This window comes from Pan troglodytes, chromosome 1, assembly GCF_028858775.2.
Source record: "Pan troglodytes isolate AG18354 chromosome 1, NHGRI_mPanTro3-v2.0_pri, whole genome shotgun sequence".
NCBI classification, from domain to species: Eukaryota; Metazoa; Chordata; class Mammalia; order Primates; family Hominidae; genus Pan; species Pan troglodytes.
The window spans coordinates 215,950,240-215,970,368 of record NC_072398.2 but is presented as its reverse complement, the minus strand read 5'-3'; the positions used below and the strand labels follow the sequence as shown (position 1 = coordinate 215,970,368).

General features: G+C 45.9%; 1 protein-coding gene across 43 annotated transcripts in view; it reads left to right on the top strand.

Annotated features, from left to right (window-relative positions):
• Nucleotides 1-246: 246 nt before the first annotated feature.
• The window catches only part of FHAD1 (forkhead associated phosphopeptide binding domain 1), a 164,137-nt gene continuing 144,254 nt past the window's right edge, over nt 247-20,129 (top strand). For 28 of the 43 annotated variants that reach the window (XR_010148060.1, XR_010148065.1, XR_010148058.1 and 25 more), the window contains exons 1-2: nt 247-447; nt 15,398-15,504. Coding sequence is in view for 33 of the 43 variants with exons in the window: in XM_054662864.2 (XP_054518839.1) it covers nt 411-447; nt 15,398-15,504 (144 nt within the window). In the remaining 10 variants the exon portion in view is untranslated. Of the gene's footprint in view, nt 448-10,883; nt 11,043-15,397; nt 15,505-20,129 lie in introns of those variants that run through there. The other 15 variants (XR_010148066.1, XM_054662861.2, XM_054662825.1 and 12 more) reach the window with 5 other exon arrangements.

Sequence of the window (20,129 nt, the reverse complement as noted above, 5' to 3'; positions counted from 1 at the left end):
CCTTTCTTCTAAAATATTACGGTGTTATGTATGATTCCCCTTTGGGGACCACCCCCTTTCCTATTCTCAGCCCAGTCTCAGTCTTTTCCTGGTTGAGTTGACTCCACCTCTGGCTGCAGGGATGGGCATGTGACTCAAGCTTGGCCAATCAGAGCACAGCAGTCCCCCGGACCACACTAATTGGCTTAGAAACGGGCCTGTGAGTCAATCAGAGAAAATGAGAAGCCATGAGGCCTTTGGGAGAATCTTAGGAAAAAATTCTCTCTCATCCCCTTGGGATTCAAAGCTGAGAAGATGTAAGGACTGGAGTTGCAGCAGTCTTTCTGGGACCATTATACAGAGATTCTGTCTGAGGTTGGATCCACGTGGTCAAAAGTATTGCTGAGGAGCCAGAGAGAGACTGAGGTCTGATGACATCACTTGAGCCCTGCAGACTTTTCATTTACGGTAACCAGTTAATTTGCTTTCATGCTGACGCTAGTTTGAACTGGGCTCTGATATGGTTTGGCTGTGTCTGCAACCAAATCTCATCTTGAATTGTAGTTCCCATAATCCACACATGTCGTGGAAGGGACCCAGTGGGAGGTAATTGAATCATGAGGGCTGTTACCCTCGTGCTGTTCTCTTGACAGTGAGTGAGTTCTTGGAGACGTGATGGTTTTATAAGGGGCTTTCCCCTTTTGCTTGGCACTGCTCCTTGCTGCCGCCACGTTAAGAGGGACGCGTTTGCTTCCCCTTCCACCATGATAGTAAGTTTCCTGAGGCCTCCCTTGCCCTGCAGAACTGTGAGTCAATTAAACCTCTTTCCTTCATAAATTACCCAGTCTCAGGCAGCTCTTTATAGCAGCATAAGCATGGACTAATACAGCCTCTTTATCACTCCACAGAAAGAGGCTGTATCCTCCATCAACTAGTTGAAAGTATTTTAACACACTGTGAAAGCCAAAGAAACATGGAGGCTGACTGTGGCCTTCAGTTTGCAGTCTCAGCACCTGGCCCTGCCTCCCTCTGTCCCACGGTTGCGTAGCCTCCCTCATTCCCCATCTTCCAGCTCTTGTTCCCACTGCTCCTTCCTCCTGCAATGCCTTTCTCTTCCTTCTCTTCCTCCTGAAATCCTACCCATCCTTCAAGACCCAGGTCAAGTGATTCCTTTTTCTCAAAGCCCTTCCTGATCCCACAAGCTCCACCCCACGTGGAAGCACGTCCCTCCCTCTCCAACCCCAGCCCCTCAGCCCCTGGTGAGCACTTGGCCCTTCTACTGAGAATCCTAGTGACCCAGGAACATTACTGTCCCCCTTGTTTCTTGACAACGATTCAAATTCAGAGCCAGATTAGAAGGGACAATCTTTGAGACTTAAGTTTCAAAAAACAATCAGTTCTTAGGAGAGGTCAGAAAACACGGTGAAAGGTGAGGATTTGGGTAAAGTATCAGAAAGAAAAGAACAGTTGTTCTCGAGAAAAGAGAGCGTCTGTGTTGAGTGCCGTAAGGAAGGCAGAAAAACTGGACATGTTTAGACCGAATAAAATGATTCAGAGGAAACCTGAGAAGAAATGTCCAGCGTGAGGGGATTGATCAGCTCAGAAAGGAAGATCAGCAGCGAGTGATGGGGATGACCTGAAACAAAAGCAAAATGCCTAAGATAGGAGCACTGTTGGCCAGGCGCGGTGGCTCATGCCTGTAATCCCAGCACTTTGGGAGGCTGACATGGGCAGATCACGAGGTCAGGAGTCCGAGACCAGCCTGACCCCTGGTAAAACCCTGTCTCTACTAAAAATATAAAAATTAGACAGGCATGGTGGCGCACACCTGTAACCCCAGCTACTCAGAAGGCTGAGGCAGGAGAATTGCTTGAACCCGGGAGGCAGAAGTTATAGTGAGCCGAGATTGCACCACTGCACTCCAGCCTAGGCAATAGAGTGAGACTCCATCTCAAGGAAAAAACAAACAAACAAAAAAAGGAGCACTGTTGAAATGAGAAGAGAATGCAGATGGCAGTGAGATGCTACAAAACCTCCAGAAACCCAGAGAGGTGACAAGGGCTGAGGTCATCTCAAACTAGACCAACAGGGAGGTCTGCTGTTGATTGGAAGCAGCTTTCTCAAAAGGTAGGAATCATGTCGGCTTGCTGTTGATGGAAACTCGGGCTACCAAGGCCTTCTGGAATTTGCTATTCAATAAACAGACACAGGGGAGGGCACAGGAGGCCAAGCAGTGGCTAGATGTGCCAAAAGAGCCACCATAAGTCAAAGGACAAAGTGAGCAGGGGTGTCAGCTTATAAGCCACCCCAGGCAGAGACTGTCTCTCTTCTCACTTCCTAAACCCTGCCAAGCACCACAGAGCCTTGTACACAGCCCCTGTTTCTCCTTCCCCAGGCCTAACTGCTTCTTTATAGGATAAATCAACTACCCCAGACCACATCCAATCACAGAGGCTCTTAACCTTTGCTGGGGAGAAGTCTGGTTAAGGCTCTGGGCCCTCTTTCCAGAAAAATACACATAGGCCCAGACACATCAAAGCTTCCTCCCAATTTCAGTGGTTCACACCTTCCCTGAGGCCACCAGTAGGTCTTCTTGGACAATAGTCCTAAACTCCTTCATTCATTTACTTTAAGAGACGGGGGTCTCACTAAGTCACCCAGGCAGGAGTGCAGTGGCATGATCATAGCTCACTGCAGCCTTGAACTCCTGGGCTGATGCAATCCTCCTGCCTCAGCCTCCAGAGTAGCTGAGACTACAAGTGTGTGCCACCATATCCAGCTAACTTTTTTATTTTTTGTAAAAGCAAGGTCTGTCTATGTTGCCTATGCTGGTTCAAACTCCTGGGCTGACATGATCCTCTCACCTCAGCCTCCCAAAGTGCTGGGATTACAGGCATGAGCTACCATGCTCAGCCCCTAAACTCATTCATTTATTTAAATCCTTATTGAATGTTGGCTGCATGTCAGGTACTGCTCTGAGCACCAGGGATGCTTGGGTGAACAAGAAAAGAATGGCCGGGTGCACTGGCCCATGCCTGTAATCCCAGCACTTTGAGAGGCCAAGGTGGGCGGATCACTTGAGATCAGGAGTTTGAGACCAGCCTGGCCAACATGGTGAAACCCCGTCTCTACTAGAAATACAACAAATTAGCCAGATGTGGTGGTGCATGCCTGTGGTTCCAGCTACTTGGGAGGCTGAGGCAGGGGAATCACTTGAACCTGGGAGGCGGAGGTCACAGTGAGCCGAGATTATGCCACTGCACTTCAGCCTGAGTGACAGAGCGAGACTCTGTCTCAAAAGAAAAACAAAAAGAACAACAAAGAACCTTCACCACATGGAGTGTAGCTCCCAGGTTATGTCCCAGCCATCCAACAATCAGAAAGTCTGGAGGTACAGCTCAGGAACAGTGATTCTGACATGGGGCCAGGTTTAGGACCTCCTGTTCCAAGGAACTCCTGGTCAAACTCCTTCTGTAAGAAGAGAGGGGAGAGTAATATCTGAAGGCATGTGCTGCGACTCAAGTATTCATGCACTGCTGGGGGGTGTAGATTGGTACCAGCACTTTGGAAAAATGTTTGTCAGAATCTTTTAAAGCTGAGCATCTGCTGAATCTGCAACTCAGCACCTCTATTCCTAGGTCTATATCTAATAGACATGTGCACATATGCATACCAACGGACATACACAGTGGCGCCCAATTACCTCTGGTGTTCACACCTCTGTGGAATCCTCTCCCTTGAGTCGGGGCAGGACCTGTAACTTATTTTAAGCTGGAGAATACAGCAAAGGTGATGGGATGTAATTTCTGCGATTATGTTACATAAGATTATAACTTCCATCTCTCTATTGAGAGTCTATTGGGGGTCCAGAGTCACAGACTCTGTCTACTGACTCTTACTGACTTTGATGAAGCAAGCCACCTTCCAGAGAGGCCCACATGGCAAGAAACCGACGGTGAGCTCAGCTAATACCCAGCAAGGAGCTGAGGCTCTCTTTCTGATACCCTCAAAAAAACGAATCTTACCAATAACAATGTGAGCTTGAAACTGGATCCAGCCAGGTGTAGTGGCTCACGCCTGTAATCTCAGCACTTTGGTAGTCCAAGATGGGAGGATCGCTTGAGCCCAGGAGTTCAAGACAAGCCTGGGCAACATAGTGAGATCTCATCTCTATTAAAAATAAAAACTAAAAAAAATAGGCTTAGTGGTACATGGCTGTGGTCCCAGCTACTCAGGAGGCTGAGGTGGGAGGGACACTTGAGCCTGGGAAATCAAGGCTGCAGTGAGTTACGATCACACCACTGCACTCCCAGCTTGGACAACAGGAGAGACCCTGTCTCAAAAAAAAAAAAAAAAAAAAGAAAAGAAAAAGGAAAAAGAAAGCAGATCGGGCCGGGCGTGGTGGCTCATGCCTGTAATCCCAGCACTTTGGGAGGCCAAGGAGGGTGGATCACAAGGTCAGGAGTTTGAGATCAGCCTGGCCAATATGGTGAAACCCCTTCTCCACTAAAAACACAAAAATTAGCCAGGGGTCGTGGCACTTGCCTGTAGTCCCAGCTACTCGGGAGGCTGAGGCAGAAGAATCGCTTGAACCTGGGAGGCAGAGGTTGCAGTGAGCCAAGATCATGCCACTGCACTCCAGCCAGGCTGACAGAGCGAGACTCTATCTCAAAAAAAAAAAAAAAAAAGAAAGAAAGAAAGCAGATGCAGATTTATCCCCAGTTGAGGCTCAGATGAGATCCCAGCTTGGCCAGCTCCTTGATTGCAGCCTGTGAGACCCTAAAGCACAGGACCCTGCTGAGCCCTGCCCAATTCCTGACCCACAGAATCTGTGAGATGATAAATGTGGGTTGTTTTGAGCTGCTAAGTTTGTGGTAGTTTGTTAAGCAGCAATTGATAACCAATACAATGGAATACGACAGAGCAATGAGAATGAATGAACCACAGCTACTTGAAAAGACATGCTTGAATCTCCCAAACATAATGTCAAGCAAAAGAAACCAGACAGAAGATGGAATTTGTAGGATCCCATTTACATAAAGTTCAAAAACAAACAGAACTGGCCAGGCGCAGTGGCTCACGCCTACAATCCCAGCACTGTGGGAGGTGAGGCGGGTGAATCACCTGAGGTCAGGAGTTCGACTTCCGGACCAACATTGTGAAACCCCACCTATATTAAAATACAAAAATTAGCTGGGCATGGTAGCAGGTGCCTGTAATCCCAGCTACTTGGGAGGCTGAAGCTGGAGAATCACTTGAACACGGGAGGCAGAGGTTGCAGTGAGATCGTATCATGGCACTCTACCCTGGGTGATAAGAGCCAAAGTCTTGTCTCAAAAAAAACAAACAACAACAACAACAAAAAAAAACAGAACGAATCTATGACATTAGCAGTCAGGATAGGGGCTACCCCAGGAGGTGGGTAATGACTGGAAGGGGTCACAGGGAGACTTCTAGGAGTGCTGGTGATGTTTTGCCTCTTGATCTGGATTCTGGTTAGGTGGGTGAGCACACTTAGTAAAAATTCAAATGGTGTCTCAGCCCATTTGTAATGCTATAAAATGCAATTATGACCTGAGACAAAATGTATATTTTCAATATGTATATTATCTTCAATAAAAAGTTTACAAAAAGGGTGGGTGCGGTGGCTCACGCCTCTAATCCCAGCACTCTGGGAGGCCGAGGCGGGTGGATCACGAGGTCAGGAGATCGAGACCAGCCTGGCCAACATGGTGAAACCCCGTCTCTACTAAAAATACAAAAAGTAGCCGGGCCTGGTGGCGTGTGGCTGTAGTCCCAGCTACTCAGGAGGCTGAGGCAGGAGAATCGCTTGAACCCGGGAGGAGGAGGTTGCAGTGAGCCGAGATCGCACCACTGAACTCCAGCCTGGGCAACAGAGCAAGACTCCATCTAAAAAAAAAAAAAAAAGTTTACAAAAAGTACAGCACTTTGTAATCTGGCAGCCAGAGTTTGAATTCCAGAACCACCATGTGCAAGATTTGTAACTGGTTAAGTTACTTGACTTTTCTGTGCCTCAATTTCTCTTTCTGTATAAATGAGTTGGGCTAAGAACTAAATAAAACTGTGCATGACATGGTGGTTGGTACCTTGTTAGCTTTAATAAATATGAGCCGAATTTGTTAACCACATTCATAAAGGTTCATTGTCACTCACAAAAATATAGTGAAGGTTTGCCCACATGCCTGGAAGTAGAATTTATGGAGTTGTCCAGCAGGTGCCACCCCATAGAGACTGCTGGGTTCCCAAGAATCACCTCTAGTTGTGACTAGAGGAAGGAGCATATCCTATCTCTTATATCCATATCCACATCTAGAAAGGTCTCAGAGCAGCCGGCCAGATAATATGAGACTAGTCATCCAGAGCTCAGGTTTGTTCTGGAGTAGGACTGAGTCTTGATGCAAATCAAAGTTTCTCCAGAGTGTTTGTGACCTGGGTTGAGATTGGGGCTCTCTTTCCACAGCATCAGAGAAAAAGAAAACAGGCAATAATCGTAAACACTCATAGAGCCATTCAGTTGTACCAGCCACTGATCCACTGTTTCATACGTCTTAACCCATTTAATCCTTTCAATAAAATGGATTGTTGTATACCCATTTTACAGGTGAGGGAAGTGAGGCACAAACAAAATACAACAAAAACCAGGCCCAGGACAGGTGGGGCCAGCACACTTTGCAGTTTTTGAACGGATGGTACAGACAGACCCCCCCACAGCAAAGCGTAAGGAACCAAGGGGAACTGACTTTGAAGAATGATTTGCAAGATAACTGAATGCTCCAAACCAGCATGAAAGAGTCGACATGAGACGAAGCTCCATGTTTTCTCATTTTCTGCCATGGGAAAAGGCAAGGATGGCTGCAGAAAGCCTCAGTTACCAGTTATTCTCTCCATGGTTTGAAATTATTTTTATGAGTCTCTGTGTGTAGGTCTGTGTATAAAAATCTGTACTTTCTAAGCTTATATGGTCAGGTTACTAATGGGCTGTGGAGTCTCTAGTGGGCCCTCTGCTCTCTGTCATCCATCACCCTACGCAACAGCTTGGCTATTTCCTGCACTCTTTACTCTCTTGTTCTTGCTCTTTCTCTGGCTCTCTTTCATGCCATAGAGGCTGAGGAAGCCTCCGCACCTCTCCTGGCCGGGGCAGGGGCCTGAAGCCAGCATTCATTTCATGTTGGAATGCAAGGGCAGCAGGAGAAACATCACACAGGTCTCTGAGGATGGAGCACAGGGTTAGGCTCTCCCCAGGCAAGAACAGCCCAGAGAAGGTGGCTGGGAAGGAATGAGATTTTACGGGGGCAGAAGTTCTGCAGGAACGAAGCCTAGTGCCCAATGTCAGCAGGTAATGTGGGTGGCAGGCCTGAGCTGCCTCCTCTGGGATTATGCCTCCTTCCCTCCCTGCCCTGGGCACTGCCTGAACCTTTGGACAGACAAGAGTGCAGGCTGCTCAGAAGTGAGAGAAAGCAGTTGTGAGTAAGTGGCATCTTGTGATTGTGACGGCTGTCACCTGTAGTTCCCCAGGGGAAATACCTTCCTTGTCACATTCATCTAGATTCAAATCCTGCCAGATTTTCTAGCTGTGTGACCTTAGGCAGATTTCTCCCTGTCTCTGAGCCTTATTTCCTACGATATGGGCTTCGTAGTCACCAAGAGTTCAATAAAAGGTTAACTGTAGGCACTGCCAAGAAGCACAAGTAATCTAGAAACATCTATTTTTTTTTCAGGGACAGTATTTTTAATGCCCCATCACTGTTTAATTGCAATGTACAACTCTCTTACTCAGCCCAGGAAATTATATCATAAAACCCTAAGTTATTGGGTATTTGATTTTCTGTTTTTGAAATGAAAATGGATGATACAGAATTGGGTTTCAAGAATTTTGCACACCCTTGAGATAACAGTGGCATCCTGAGGGAGAGAGGATCCAATTAAGATTTGGCAACTTTGGCTCCACTGATTCTGAGTGTCAGCTTTGCTCTCAGTTTAGGATTTTTTGTTTTTCATTGAGATATCAGCTAACAGCAACAGATGATCTCTCAAAGCCTGGTGAGGGGCATGGGCTGTTCCAGCTCATGGCCAGCCTGGGTTTCACTGGGGTCTGTCTGATAGCAAGTTTGTGTCCTGGGTTCATGTTAATGACAAGAGTTTGACTAAAGACAAGCATGGAGGGGTGGTGGTAGGGATGGAGGTGGTGTTCAGGCCTGGGCAGGGGACTAGAGAAGCCGACATCCTGGGGCGAGGACAGGTCAGCCCAGCAGTCCTCAGAGGACAGGAGGCCAGGCTTCAGAAGGGTGGCAGGGGCTTCCCCCTGCATATTTATTCATTCAGACATTGTTCTAGGGACTGGTGGCACAGCAGCGAACAAAACAGGAAAAAAGAAATCCCTGCTTTCATGGAGTTTAGATTCTACCAGGGGTCAGGGAGGGAGACACAATAAATAACATAAATAAATAAAAGAAATAGTATGTGAGTTGATGATAAGTGATGTATTAGTCCATTTGTGTTGCTATCAAGTAATACCTGAGACTGGGTCATTTATCCAGAAAAGAGGTTTATTTGGCTCACAGTTCTGCAGGTTGTACAAGAAGCATGGTGCCAGCATCTGCCTCTGGTGAGGGTCTCAGTCTGCTTCCACTCCTGGCGGAAAGTAGCGCCTACATGTGCAGAGATCACATGACGAGAGAGGAAGTGAGAGTGAGCGAGGGGGAGGTGCCAGGCTCTTTCTAACAATCAGCTCTTTAGGAAACTGATAGAGTGAGAACTCATGCACCCTACAAGAACAGCACCAAGCCATCCATGAGGGATTCGCCCGCATGATCCAAGCACCTCCCACCAGGCCCCACCTCCAACACTGAGGAGCAAATTTCAACATGAGATTTGGAGGGGTCAAATATTCTAACTATAGCAAGTGGCAAAAAGAAGGGAAGAGGGATAGAGTGTTGAGGTTTTTATTTTGTTTGGATGTGCTTTTGTTGTTCTTTTTATTTGCTTTTGTTGTTCTTATTTTTATTTGCTTTTGTTGTTCTTGTTTTTATTTGCTCTTTTTTTGTTGTTTATTAGATTTCATGGTGGTTGTTTTATTTTTTCAAAAAACCAATTTTAGAAAAGATGATATGTGAGTAAAAAGCTAAAGTAAAGAAGGCAAAGGAGACTCTTGAGGGGAAGTGCATTCCAGGCAGAGGAACGGGCAAGAGCAAAGGCTCTGAGGCAGAAACGTGTGGGAAGCTGGGCTTGACCCTCTCTGTTCCTGTGAAGCCATCACTTGGGTCCCAGCCCTTGTGGTCCCTCCTAGCATTTTACGCCTAGAATCTTTCTGGTTGTAGGAAACTGATCCAGGCAGAACCTTCCAGACTGAGGGCCTGGAAGAGATTTGTAGGGACAGGCTCCGGGAGAGGTCTCTGCAGTTCAGCTGCATAAATCAGGGTTTTGTCAAGCTTGTTGCAAATGCACATTCCTGGATTATGTCCCAGGCCTGCTAAATCAGAATCTCTGGGGTCTGTGCCCAGAAGTCCGCATTTCTAAAAGCCTCCAGGCACGTTTGAGCATCTTCACTGTATATTCCACCACAAATCGATGTCCATGATTTCTCTCTCAGATCCTCTTCCTATTGACTAGGTGTATTAGTCTGTTCTCACACTGCTATAAAGCAATTCCTTGAGACTGAATAATTGACAAAGAAAAGAAGTTTAATTGACTCACAGTTCTGCACTGCTAGGGAGGCCTCAGGAAACTTACAGTTATGGCGGAAAGCCAAGGGGAAGCAAGGAAGCATGTTGTAACACGGTGTAGCAGGAGAGAGAGAGAGCAAAGGGGGAAGTGCCACACTTTTAAACCATCAGATCTCAAGAGAACTCACTTGCTATCATGAGAAAAGCAAGCGGGAAGTCTGCCCCCATGATTCAATCACCTCCCACCAGGCCCCTCTTCCAACACGTGGGGAGTGCAATTCGAGATGAGATTTGGATGGAGACACACAGCCAAACCGTATCACTAGGGTAGAGTGTGCCATAGTTCATCTCTTAGAAAAACGTTTAGAGTTTTTCTTGAGGTGTCTGGTCAGCCATTTCCTGCCAGTGAAAGGAATCACTCTCCAGGTAGAGTCAGCAGGTTGCTCTGCCCTCAAGTAGAAGTGGGAGGTGGCGGGAGACAGGATTTGCACATCTTCTCAACACACTCCATCCCGCGAGTCCTGTGCCGGCTGACAAGCGGTTTCTTAAGGACAGTAACTGTTCCAGGTGTATTCTGGGATCAGCGTGTGACACTCATAGGACTCAAAAGATGTTTGCAGAGATAGAGAAAGGGCAAAAGAATGAATAAATGTCACTCTTAACAGGGAGGAGCAGAGGCAGCAGGATTGTGAGTTTGGAAATATTTTTTCCCCAGCACATGGAAGAAATCCTCATTCTTTCAAAATTGTTCACTCCACCCCATCCCTTTCCCAATCCCCACCCCACTCCCAGAGATCCCCTCTTCTTACTCTTTCTATTTTCTGGCCTGTAACGGAAAGGACTAGAGATTTGGGTAGGGCAGGGGGCATACTAACCTCCAAGGGTCTCATGAGTTCAGCTCCATCAATCTCCTACCTCTCCCTATCGCCCCCGACCATCCCTCAACGCATCCAGCTTACAGTGAGGGGTAATGGAAAGGATTCTTGAATCAAATCTCCTCCCTGCTCCTTCCTCGCTGTAAAACCCTGGGCCATTTCTGTGACCTCTGAGCCTCCGCTTTCCCATCTGTGAAATGGGGCAGGCTCGTGGGGCCTGGAACATTCAGCAGGCGGTAACCCGGTGGGCGTTCCCTGCACGGTGCCACGCCCCCTCTGCCGCGCAGGCCACGCCCTCACCTGTTAGGCTGGGCCCCGCGGCGCCTGGCGGCGTTGCCATGGCAACGCGCGTACACAGGCCGGCCGGGCGCGCGGGGTGCCGGGTGCGGGCTGGAGACTCCGCGGGAGCGCGGCCGGGAGGCCTCGCCCCGGAGCTGGCCCGACGCCTCCCGAGCTGGCAGGGCTCTCGGCGGAGGTCGGAGCGTGGGCTTCCTCCTCCCGCCAGGTGAGTGCGGCGCGGGAAGGGGTGGCGGGCCGAGACCGGGGACCGGAAGGGGCGGCCCCGCGAGGACTAGCCCTGGCAGGAGGAGGGGTGGCACCCCGGCCCCATCCTCCCGGATCCAGGCTCCGGTCCCCAGGAGCACCCCAGTAGCTGCCCCAACACCAGCCCCTCCTTTCCAGGTGCAGGCCCCACCCCGCCCGCGGAGGAAGCCCCCGGGAGCCTTAGACCCTTCCTTGGCACCAGCCATGCCACTCTGGGAAGTCCTGGGGGGTACAACTGGGATTAGGAGGGGCATCCCTGCTGCCCCTGACTTACGAACGACACCCACCCGTTCAGAGAGACTCCCCCCTTGCCTAACCTCTCCCTTCCCAAATACAACACTGAGGAATTTCTAGGGCTCCCAGGCCACTTAAGATCTGGTAACCCCTCAATAGAAATTTTGCTTCTCTATCTCACTTGTGACCCATAAGCAGGGAGTGCAGATGCCTGAAGCTCTTTTGCTCTTTTCCATGGTCGGTGCCCTATGTCTTAGAACTAATTTACAGAGTTTAACGCATCTAATCACTTTCTACAGTGTTTTCAGGTAGGAAAGTGACTGCACAGGGCAAGATTAAAGTGGGGAAATAGGGCCCAACCCATTCAGCTAAAGAAATAGACTTTTTTTTTTTTTTTCAGAATGTCATCTAGGATAAATACTGAAGGGGAAAATGAAAGGTAGTTACTGTCAGAGGTTCTTAGGCTACCCTGACGTGCTTTTAAGCATTATTTTGTACTTTCATTCATTCATGATTTACTGAGCCATGTGTCAGGCATGGCAGCGCTGGGGGCCAGAGGGGAGTAATGAACAGACTGTGAGGAAATGCAAAGGGTCTGAGATTTTTACACTACTTGCAAGCTAAGTTAGCCTGCCACTGCTTAATGATGCTAGCAGAAGACCAGAGACTCCAGGACCAGAGACAAAGGATGTTATTACTCACAGCACAGCAGGCACTGTGAGCTTCATGTTTGCCTTGGTTCCCCTTGCCCTGCAAGTACCCCAGGGTGATGCAGGACAGCTCAGGTGGATGCTGTGCATACTGCGAGTCTGTGTCCCAGCTAAGGAACCCCAAGTTCAGGAAACTCCAGTCTTTTAAAAGGGGCTGCTAGCCAGTGCCCAACCTTTGCCCTGGAAGGAGATGACTTTTTTTTTTTTTTTAATTGAGACAGAGTCTTGCTCTGTCTCCCAAGCTAGAGTGCAGTGGCACAACCTCAGCTCACTGCAACCTCTGCTGCACGGTTTCAAGTGATTCTCCTGCCTCAGACTTCCGATTAGCTGGGACTACAGGTGCATGCCACCATGCCCGGCTAATTTTTTTGTGTTTTTAGTAGAGACAGGTTTTCGCCATGTTGGCCAGGCTGGTCTCAAACTCCTGACCTCAGGTGATCCGTCCACCTGGGCCTCCCAAAGTGCTGGGATTACAGGCATGAGCCACCGTGCCCAGCCAGAGATGACATTTTTATCATAAATCTGCACTCTGCCCTGGATAGGGACACTATCCCTATCCTCTCAGGATATTTGCCCTACAGATGTCATTGGAAGATTGTCTGGAACAAAATCTGTCAGTGTCTTTGCTCTGAAGATGGGTACAAACACAGGAAAGCCATGGAGAATTGAGTTTAACAAAAACAACACAGTTTGGGCTCTCTTGGAACGTATCTCAGTGAAAGGGAAACAGTAAACACATAGCTAAGTAAAGAACAAGAAAATGACAGAGAATGATAAGCTCAAGGAAGGAGCCACAGCAGTGACACATGCTAGCTAGACAACAAAGTGACTGGTGACGCCTTTAGCTGGGGTGGTCAGGTAGCTACCGCAAGGCACCAGCTGTGGAAACATCGGGGGGAAGAGCTAAAAAAAAAAAAAAAGCCAGTCATTCAGATTTGGGGTTTTACTCTGGAGGCATTTCCTGTGGCTTTCCCACAAAAGAGACATTTCTCGAAAGTTGACTTTAGATTACTTTTACTTTAGTTTGGATGTGGTGCTTGATGATGTAGTCCTCTGCAATTGAAGATTAATAACTCAGGCAATTTGAGGGCAACAGGGCATGGTTCTTTTGGAAAAAGAAGTGTCTTTTTATCCCTATTAAAGACAGCAGACTTAAAAATAAAATTCTCATTATATGAAAGTATTAATATTTCTGAGGATTTCTCATAGGCTTCGGAATTTACAAACATAAACTATCTGGCTTGTTTTTATTTCTCTTACTCCCAAGGGTCTTTTCTTTTTTTGCAGAGGATAGAATTCTGGTGTTAAGGGCTATCTGTTATTTCATGTCCTAAGTGTCAACAAAACAGTGACAACCTCAGTATCCCAAGTGACAACCTCTCCCTCCCCCCACTCAGTCACTCTCTGCTCCCCCATCCCATCCCCTCCCCACCCAGCAGTGATGGAGGTGTGAAAAGTTGAGCTGCCTGAGGATTATATAGTGGTGACATGCAATGGCAATCTCCCTGCCCAAATGCTGGGGGACCTTAACCTCTCTGCATCTCAGTCTCCTTTTCTGTAAAGTAGGGACAATAATGACGACCACCTTGCAGGGTTTCTCTGAGGATGAAAAGAGTATATTCAAGGAAAAGTGCCTGGCACTTACTAAGGACTCCATAAATGATGATAGAGATGATGATGAAAAGCAGAGCCAGCGCCGAGAGTCCGTACCACCACAACTAGTTGATTTTTGTTTTTATCCATCGTCCAATAATTTGTCATTTCACTGACTTTTCAATTGAAAGGAAAAGAGAGAGACTGTTGTTGTTCTTTGACAAGGAATTGAGGTGGAGGATATCACATTGCATCTTTAGACGTAATCTCAAATCGGATTCAAGCATCGAGATGAATTACTGTCAACATTTTAGAACTTTCTGAAGTCACTGAAGTGTTTGTCTTAAAAGATGTGTATAGAACTTATTTCGAAATGCACCACAATATAAAATGGATGGACACACGGATAGATGGAAAGATGTGTGATAAAGCAAATATGGCAAAATGCCGATGGTAGAATCTAGTGGTGGGTACATAGGAGCTCATTATCTGCTTCTTTCAGCCTCTCTGTATGTTTGACATTTTTATAGTAAAATGCTGGGGGGAATACTGTGCAGCGTCCTGATTACATGGCTGAGCTATAATCTTGATATTTCGCCTTTAGAAGTAATCTTTTTTCCCCTAACTAAATAAATGAAGAAATGCAGCGATTTAAAAAGAAAAACATCATCTAATGCCTGCCTCTCCAATGATAACTCTTTAAGAAACTCCAAAAGCAGACATGGTGGTGTGCCTGTATTCCTAGCTACTCTGGAGGCTGAGGCAGGAGGATCAGTTGAGCCCAAGAGTTCAAGACTGCAGTGAGCTATGATTGTGCCACTGAACTCAGCCTGGGCAAAGAGCAAGACCTCATCTCTAAATATGAATGAATGAATAAAATAAGCTCTATAGAAGTTTAGGGTTCCTTGCATCAGAGTTTGAGAAGCCCAGCTTAACAACACTAATAAGAGTAGTACAAATGAGTGTTCAGTGTGTGCCAGGCACCATTCTAGATACCTCACGTGTATTATTGCATTTAACCCATTTTAGGCTGGGTGTGGTGGCTCCTGTCTGTAATCCCAGCACTTTGGGAGGCCAAGGCAGGAGGATTACTTGAGCTCAAGAGTTTGAGACTAGCCTGGGCAACATGGCAATACCCCGTCTCTTTAGCCAGGTGTGGTGGTGCACACCTGTAATCCCAGCTACTGGGGAGGCTGAGGCAGGAGGATTGCTTGAGCCCAGGAGATCGAGACCTCAGTGAGCCAAGATTGCTCACTGCCCTGCAGCCTGGATGACAAAGTGAGACCCTGTCTCAAAAAAAAAAAAAAAACACCCATTTTATAGATGAGGAGACTGAGTCACAGAGAGAGAATAAGTAACTCACCCAAGGTCACAGAGCTAGTAAAGGATGGGTTAGGAACACAGAACTTGAATACTTGGTAAGTCAGATCACTAAGCTTATACTAAGCTTGATGGGAGGTGGAGAGCAATCATCACTGGAACTCAGATTTGTTGTCAGGTTGTTTTAGCTTTTGTTTGTGTCCTGAGTTACTTAAGAAATGCCCTCTGATTATTAGAACCAGGCTTTTCTATGCTAGATATCATGGTTAGAAGAGATGGTCTTAAAAACCTGCAGAATTGTCCTTGTCATCATTGTTGACTCATCTATCTAATCCCCCCTCTTCTGATTTCTCACTTTGGACATGGCTCTGTGGTTATTTCATTCATTCTAAGTATGATGTTGTTGAATAATTAGAGAACTACATTTTCTAACAAAATTCTTTCTGAAAACCTTATGTAGGGAAAACAGAGAGGATGAAGGCCTATCTAAAGAGCGCAGAAGGCTTTTTTGTCCTAAATAAAAGTACCACAATTGGAAGGCATGAAAATTCAGACCTTGTTTTACAGGTAAGAAGTCTTCCCACCTGTTCCCATCCCCTCCCTGACCCCTTCCTTCTCCCTCTCTAACAGTCCTTAGTATTATGTGGACTCCAGTCTCTTGTACACCACAACCTGGGCAAGCAGCCATACCTTTCCTTGGTGTGCTACCAATAGCCAGTTGCCAAGGGTACCCCATTTCCCTGGCATAAGGAGTGAAGCTGAGTGCTGTGCAGAGCGTGATGCACTCCCATCCTTTGCTGAACGCATCTGTCACTGTCCCACCCATTGCAGAACAGATGAGCCCCAAAGTAGGGCTTATCCCGAGAGGGTTCTTGGCTTTGCACAGGAAAGAATTCAAGGGCAAGCCAGGAGTAGAAGGAAACAGCCTTATCGAAGCAGCAGTGTTACAGCTGTGTGGCTGCTCCTACAGAGCCCGGCCACCCTGTAGACAGAGAGCAGCAGCTCAGGGCAGTTTTGCAGTCATATTTATACTCACTTTTAACTGCATGCAGATTAAGGGCTGGTTTATGCAGGGAAGGGATAATAACTTTGGGATCATTGGATGCTATGGAAAGGGGAGATAATGCCCAGGTGTTGCCGTGGCAACAGTACGTTGACATGGCACGCTGGTGGGCAGGTCTGATTGAAAGTTGCTTTCACCCTGTCCCTATTTTAGCTAGTCCTCAGTCTGGTCCGGTGTCTGAGCCCCGCCTCTGGAGTCGAGTGCCACCTCCTACCTCACACCTGTGGTCATCTCCCCAGCAGCCTGATGTGTGGTTCAGAAGGTGGGCACAGAGCTGGTGCTTTGGCCTTTGCCTGCTCTGGGCTAGACCTCTCTTCCTTTCAAGACCCCATGGGACTGCCGTGGGCCCCTCAGAGGCCAGGGAGGCCACGGAGCTCCAAGCCCCGGGCTTAGCCTGGGCATTCTTTCATTTCATTCTCTGAATTAGCTGTGGTTTGGTCCAAAGCCTCAGCTCATTGACAACCAAGGAAGTTGAAAGAAGGAGAATAATAATAAAAACAGTGGATTTGAGCCTTTTTAAACATGGAAGGGGGTTAAAATATTGAAGTGGAAAGAGAAAGAATGCCGTGGAATCTCTTTATAACTGTGAGAAGCAGATCTCTTTCAGACCTCGCTCAATAGACTTTTTTAACCCTTCATTTTGAAATTAGAGATTCACAAGAAGTTCCAAAAATAGTAGGTAGAGATCACACCTACCTTCCACCCAGTTTCCTCCAGTGGTTACATACTATGTGTGACTATAACAATATCAAAACCAGGAAATTGACATAAGTGCTGTGTGTATGTGTGTGTGTGTGTGTGTGTGTGTGTGTGTGTGTTTCAGAGAAAGAGAGAAGACAATGTGGGTAGTTCTGTATCATTTTATAGATCACATGTGTATTAATAGATTTGTGTGTAGCAATCAAAAAATTGTCTTACCTCTTCTGCTTCCTTTCCCTTTCCATATAAATTTTAGAATAAGTCTGTCTATATCTATGAAATATCTTGCTGAGATTTTGATAGAAATTGTGTTTAAATCTATACGTCAATGTGGAAAGAATTTATATATTTAATATGTGGTTTTTCAATCCATGAAAATGGTATGTTTCTGTGTTGATTTAGGTCTTCTTTGGTTTCTTTCATGAATACTTTGTAGCTTTCAGCATACAAATCCTGTGCATGTTTTGCTGGATTTATACTTAAGTACTTAATTTCTCCTTTTTTGTTTGTGATGGTAAATGGTATTATACTTTAAATTTCAGTGGCCACCTGTTCATTGCCAGTATATAGAAACATAATTGATTTTTGTATGCTTATATGGTGTCTTGCAACCTTAACTGAACTTTCTAGAAGTTTTTTTGTCACCTGCTTAGGATGTTACCATGTCATCTGCAAATTAAAAGTTTTATTTTTACTTATTTGATCTGTACACTTTTAATTTTATTTTCTTGAGATATTGCATTGGCTGGGACTTCCAGTAGTCTGTTGCATAAGAGTGGTGAGAGCAGTATAAATCTTTATATTTGCCTTGTTCCTGGTTTTAAGGGAAAAGCATTCTGTCTTTCATCATTAAATATTATATTAACTGTAGGGTTTTTTTATAGATGTTCTTTATCAAATGGAGAACATTCCCCCTGCATTTCTAGTTTTCTAAGAGTTATAAACGCAATCGATTTTAAAATAACTCAACATACCTTCCTTTGAGATACTCATCCGTGACATGGTCTCCCTATAAGGACACAGAAAACTGTTCAGTGTACAAAGTGGAAAAATCAAATAAAAAGAATCGTAGTTTCTTCTGTATCATAACAAGGGGTAGATTTAAGGTAGTTTTACTTTCTGGGTGGCCAAGGTAGAGACAGTGATCTCTGTTTTGAACTGGACTATGGTATTAGAAAACTGTAGTAATTTTTAAAAGCACAGGCTTTGGAGGTAGACCTGGATTTGAATCTCTTAGACCGTTTTCTGGCTGTGTGACTTCAAGCAAACTACTTAATCATACTGAGCTCATTTTCTCCATTTGTAAACCACTTATTTCACAGGGCTGTAGGGATTAAATGAGAAAATGCATATAAAGTACCTGGCATATGGTACTAAGTAAATGACGCCACAATCATTATTATGGTCACATAAAGTGGAGACTGAGAATTTTTGTTCACAGGGTTAAGGTGGGTATCCACTGATACTAACAAGCTATTTGGTAACAGGAACTAATGAGGACAATTATTATATATATAGACAGAAATTGAGCAGCATTGATTGTATAAAAATAATTGACTGCTTACTGCTGCTTGGCCTTAGTTTAAAAAGTAAGTCACCACTGTCAGCAACAGTTCCATTGATTTATGAAGGAATCAGTTGCATTTCCAGAAGCATGAGCTTACACTGGCTCCCGAGAGAACAGATGATACATGAATTGCCAAATGCTTTGTGAATAGACTTTTAATGGGCTTTTATATCTTCTCTTAGACAAATCCTCTTCCCAAAGCTTAAATGGATTTGGGAGAGATTTGCTTTAAGAAGGGATGTAGGGGACACAGGTCTGTTTTGAAGAACTGAAAGCTACAGGCGTGTCCATATTTTTCAGAAAATATTTTATAAGACAAGATAAGGTGAAAATTGCCCCTCTTTTGCCTTCACTGGGCCTTTCTGATTAACCTGAGAATCATGCTGGATCAGCTAGAAGCCACCCTGAGTAATAATTCAACAGTCAATTTATCATTTGTCTTATTTGTGCTGCTAGAAGTCATTCCACTAAATAAAGTTCAGGAATCTTAAAAAAAAAAAAAAAAAAAGTCAGCTGTGAAATTACCCAGCATTTACACCTAGCAAAGAAAGAAGATTGTTTTATTTACTTGGATAAATCCTAAAGAGTAGGGAGCTATGCTTGTAAAGATGTATTAATATATTCATTTGCAAAGCTGCCTTTTTTTGCTTATTGATATTATAATATTCTGACATCATTCACATATTCTGATAATGGAAGGTAATTATGGGCCTATGTTTTTTAAAAAATTGGGAGAAAGCAAACTGTAAAGAAGAAAATAAAAATCACTTGTAATCATGTGACTCAGGGACAATCAATATTGATATTTGTAGGGTTTTGCCCTCCAGACTTTTTTTTTCTGTATCATGAAAGGAGTTAGGTTTCCTAATGGCAATAGAAAGCCTGTTTTAGCCAGCCTGGTTTTTGCCGTTATTATCACTCATTCATTCCACAGACATTGGCCTGGAGCCCCAGCACGGAGACAAGCCTGGGGACACTCACACATGGTCCCTGCAATCAGGAAGCTGCTAGGAGACAGACATAGGTCAGAGGATCTGCAGAGCCTGGATGGTTTCAAGCCTACATCAGGGCTCTAAAGGAAAGGAATATGGAGGATGAGAAGGACTTAACTAGACAAAGGGAGAAGGAACAGTGTGTGCAAAGGCCCTGGGGTAGAAGAGCATATGGAGAGCCTGATGGACTGAAAGAAAACCAGTGTGTAGAGGTCAGAGTGGGAAGGGGGAGAGCTAAGAGGCAGGCAGGACTCCTTCATGCCACCGTAAGGATTTTGATCTTGATCTGAAAAACAACGGGAAGATGCCACTGATGGATTTTCAGCAAGTGGAAGGCCTGCCTGTTGAAATGGGCTCCCTGGCTGCCTTGTGCAGAAACCAGGAGCTCCTTTCAGAATCTGCCCCTGCCCCCACCTGCATTGGACAGGGCTGGAATACCTCGGCCACCAGCCTCGCTCATTTCAGAGCTAAACCTTCTGGTTATAATCTGTATAATTTGATGTGGGTTTTGAACTGTAATGTTTATAGTTGGATGTGGCTGTTACTTGAACACTGATAAGAAAGGGATTAATTCTTCCAGAACGCAGCAATGTCACAAGCCAATGGTTGCTGGGTTTTTCATGTGCATGAGTGTGATTGTTAAACATGAATCCCAAGGCTTTCTGACACAGTGGGGTTAGGTGAGGTCAGGAATCTGTCCATTTCTCTGCTCTGCAGGTTCAGGTGAGGGTCCCCACAGAGATGCTTCCAGGACCGCACAGCCAGGCACGATGGCTCACGCCTGTAATTCCAGTACTTTGGGAGGCCGAGGCGGGCGGATCACTTGAGGTCAGGAGTTCGAGACCAGCCTGGCCATCATGGTGAAACCCCA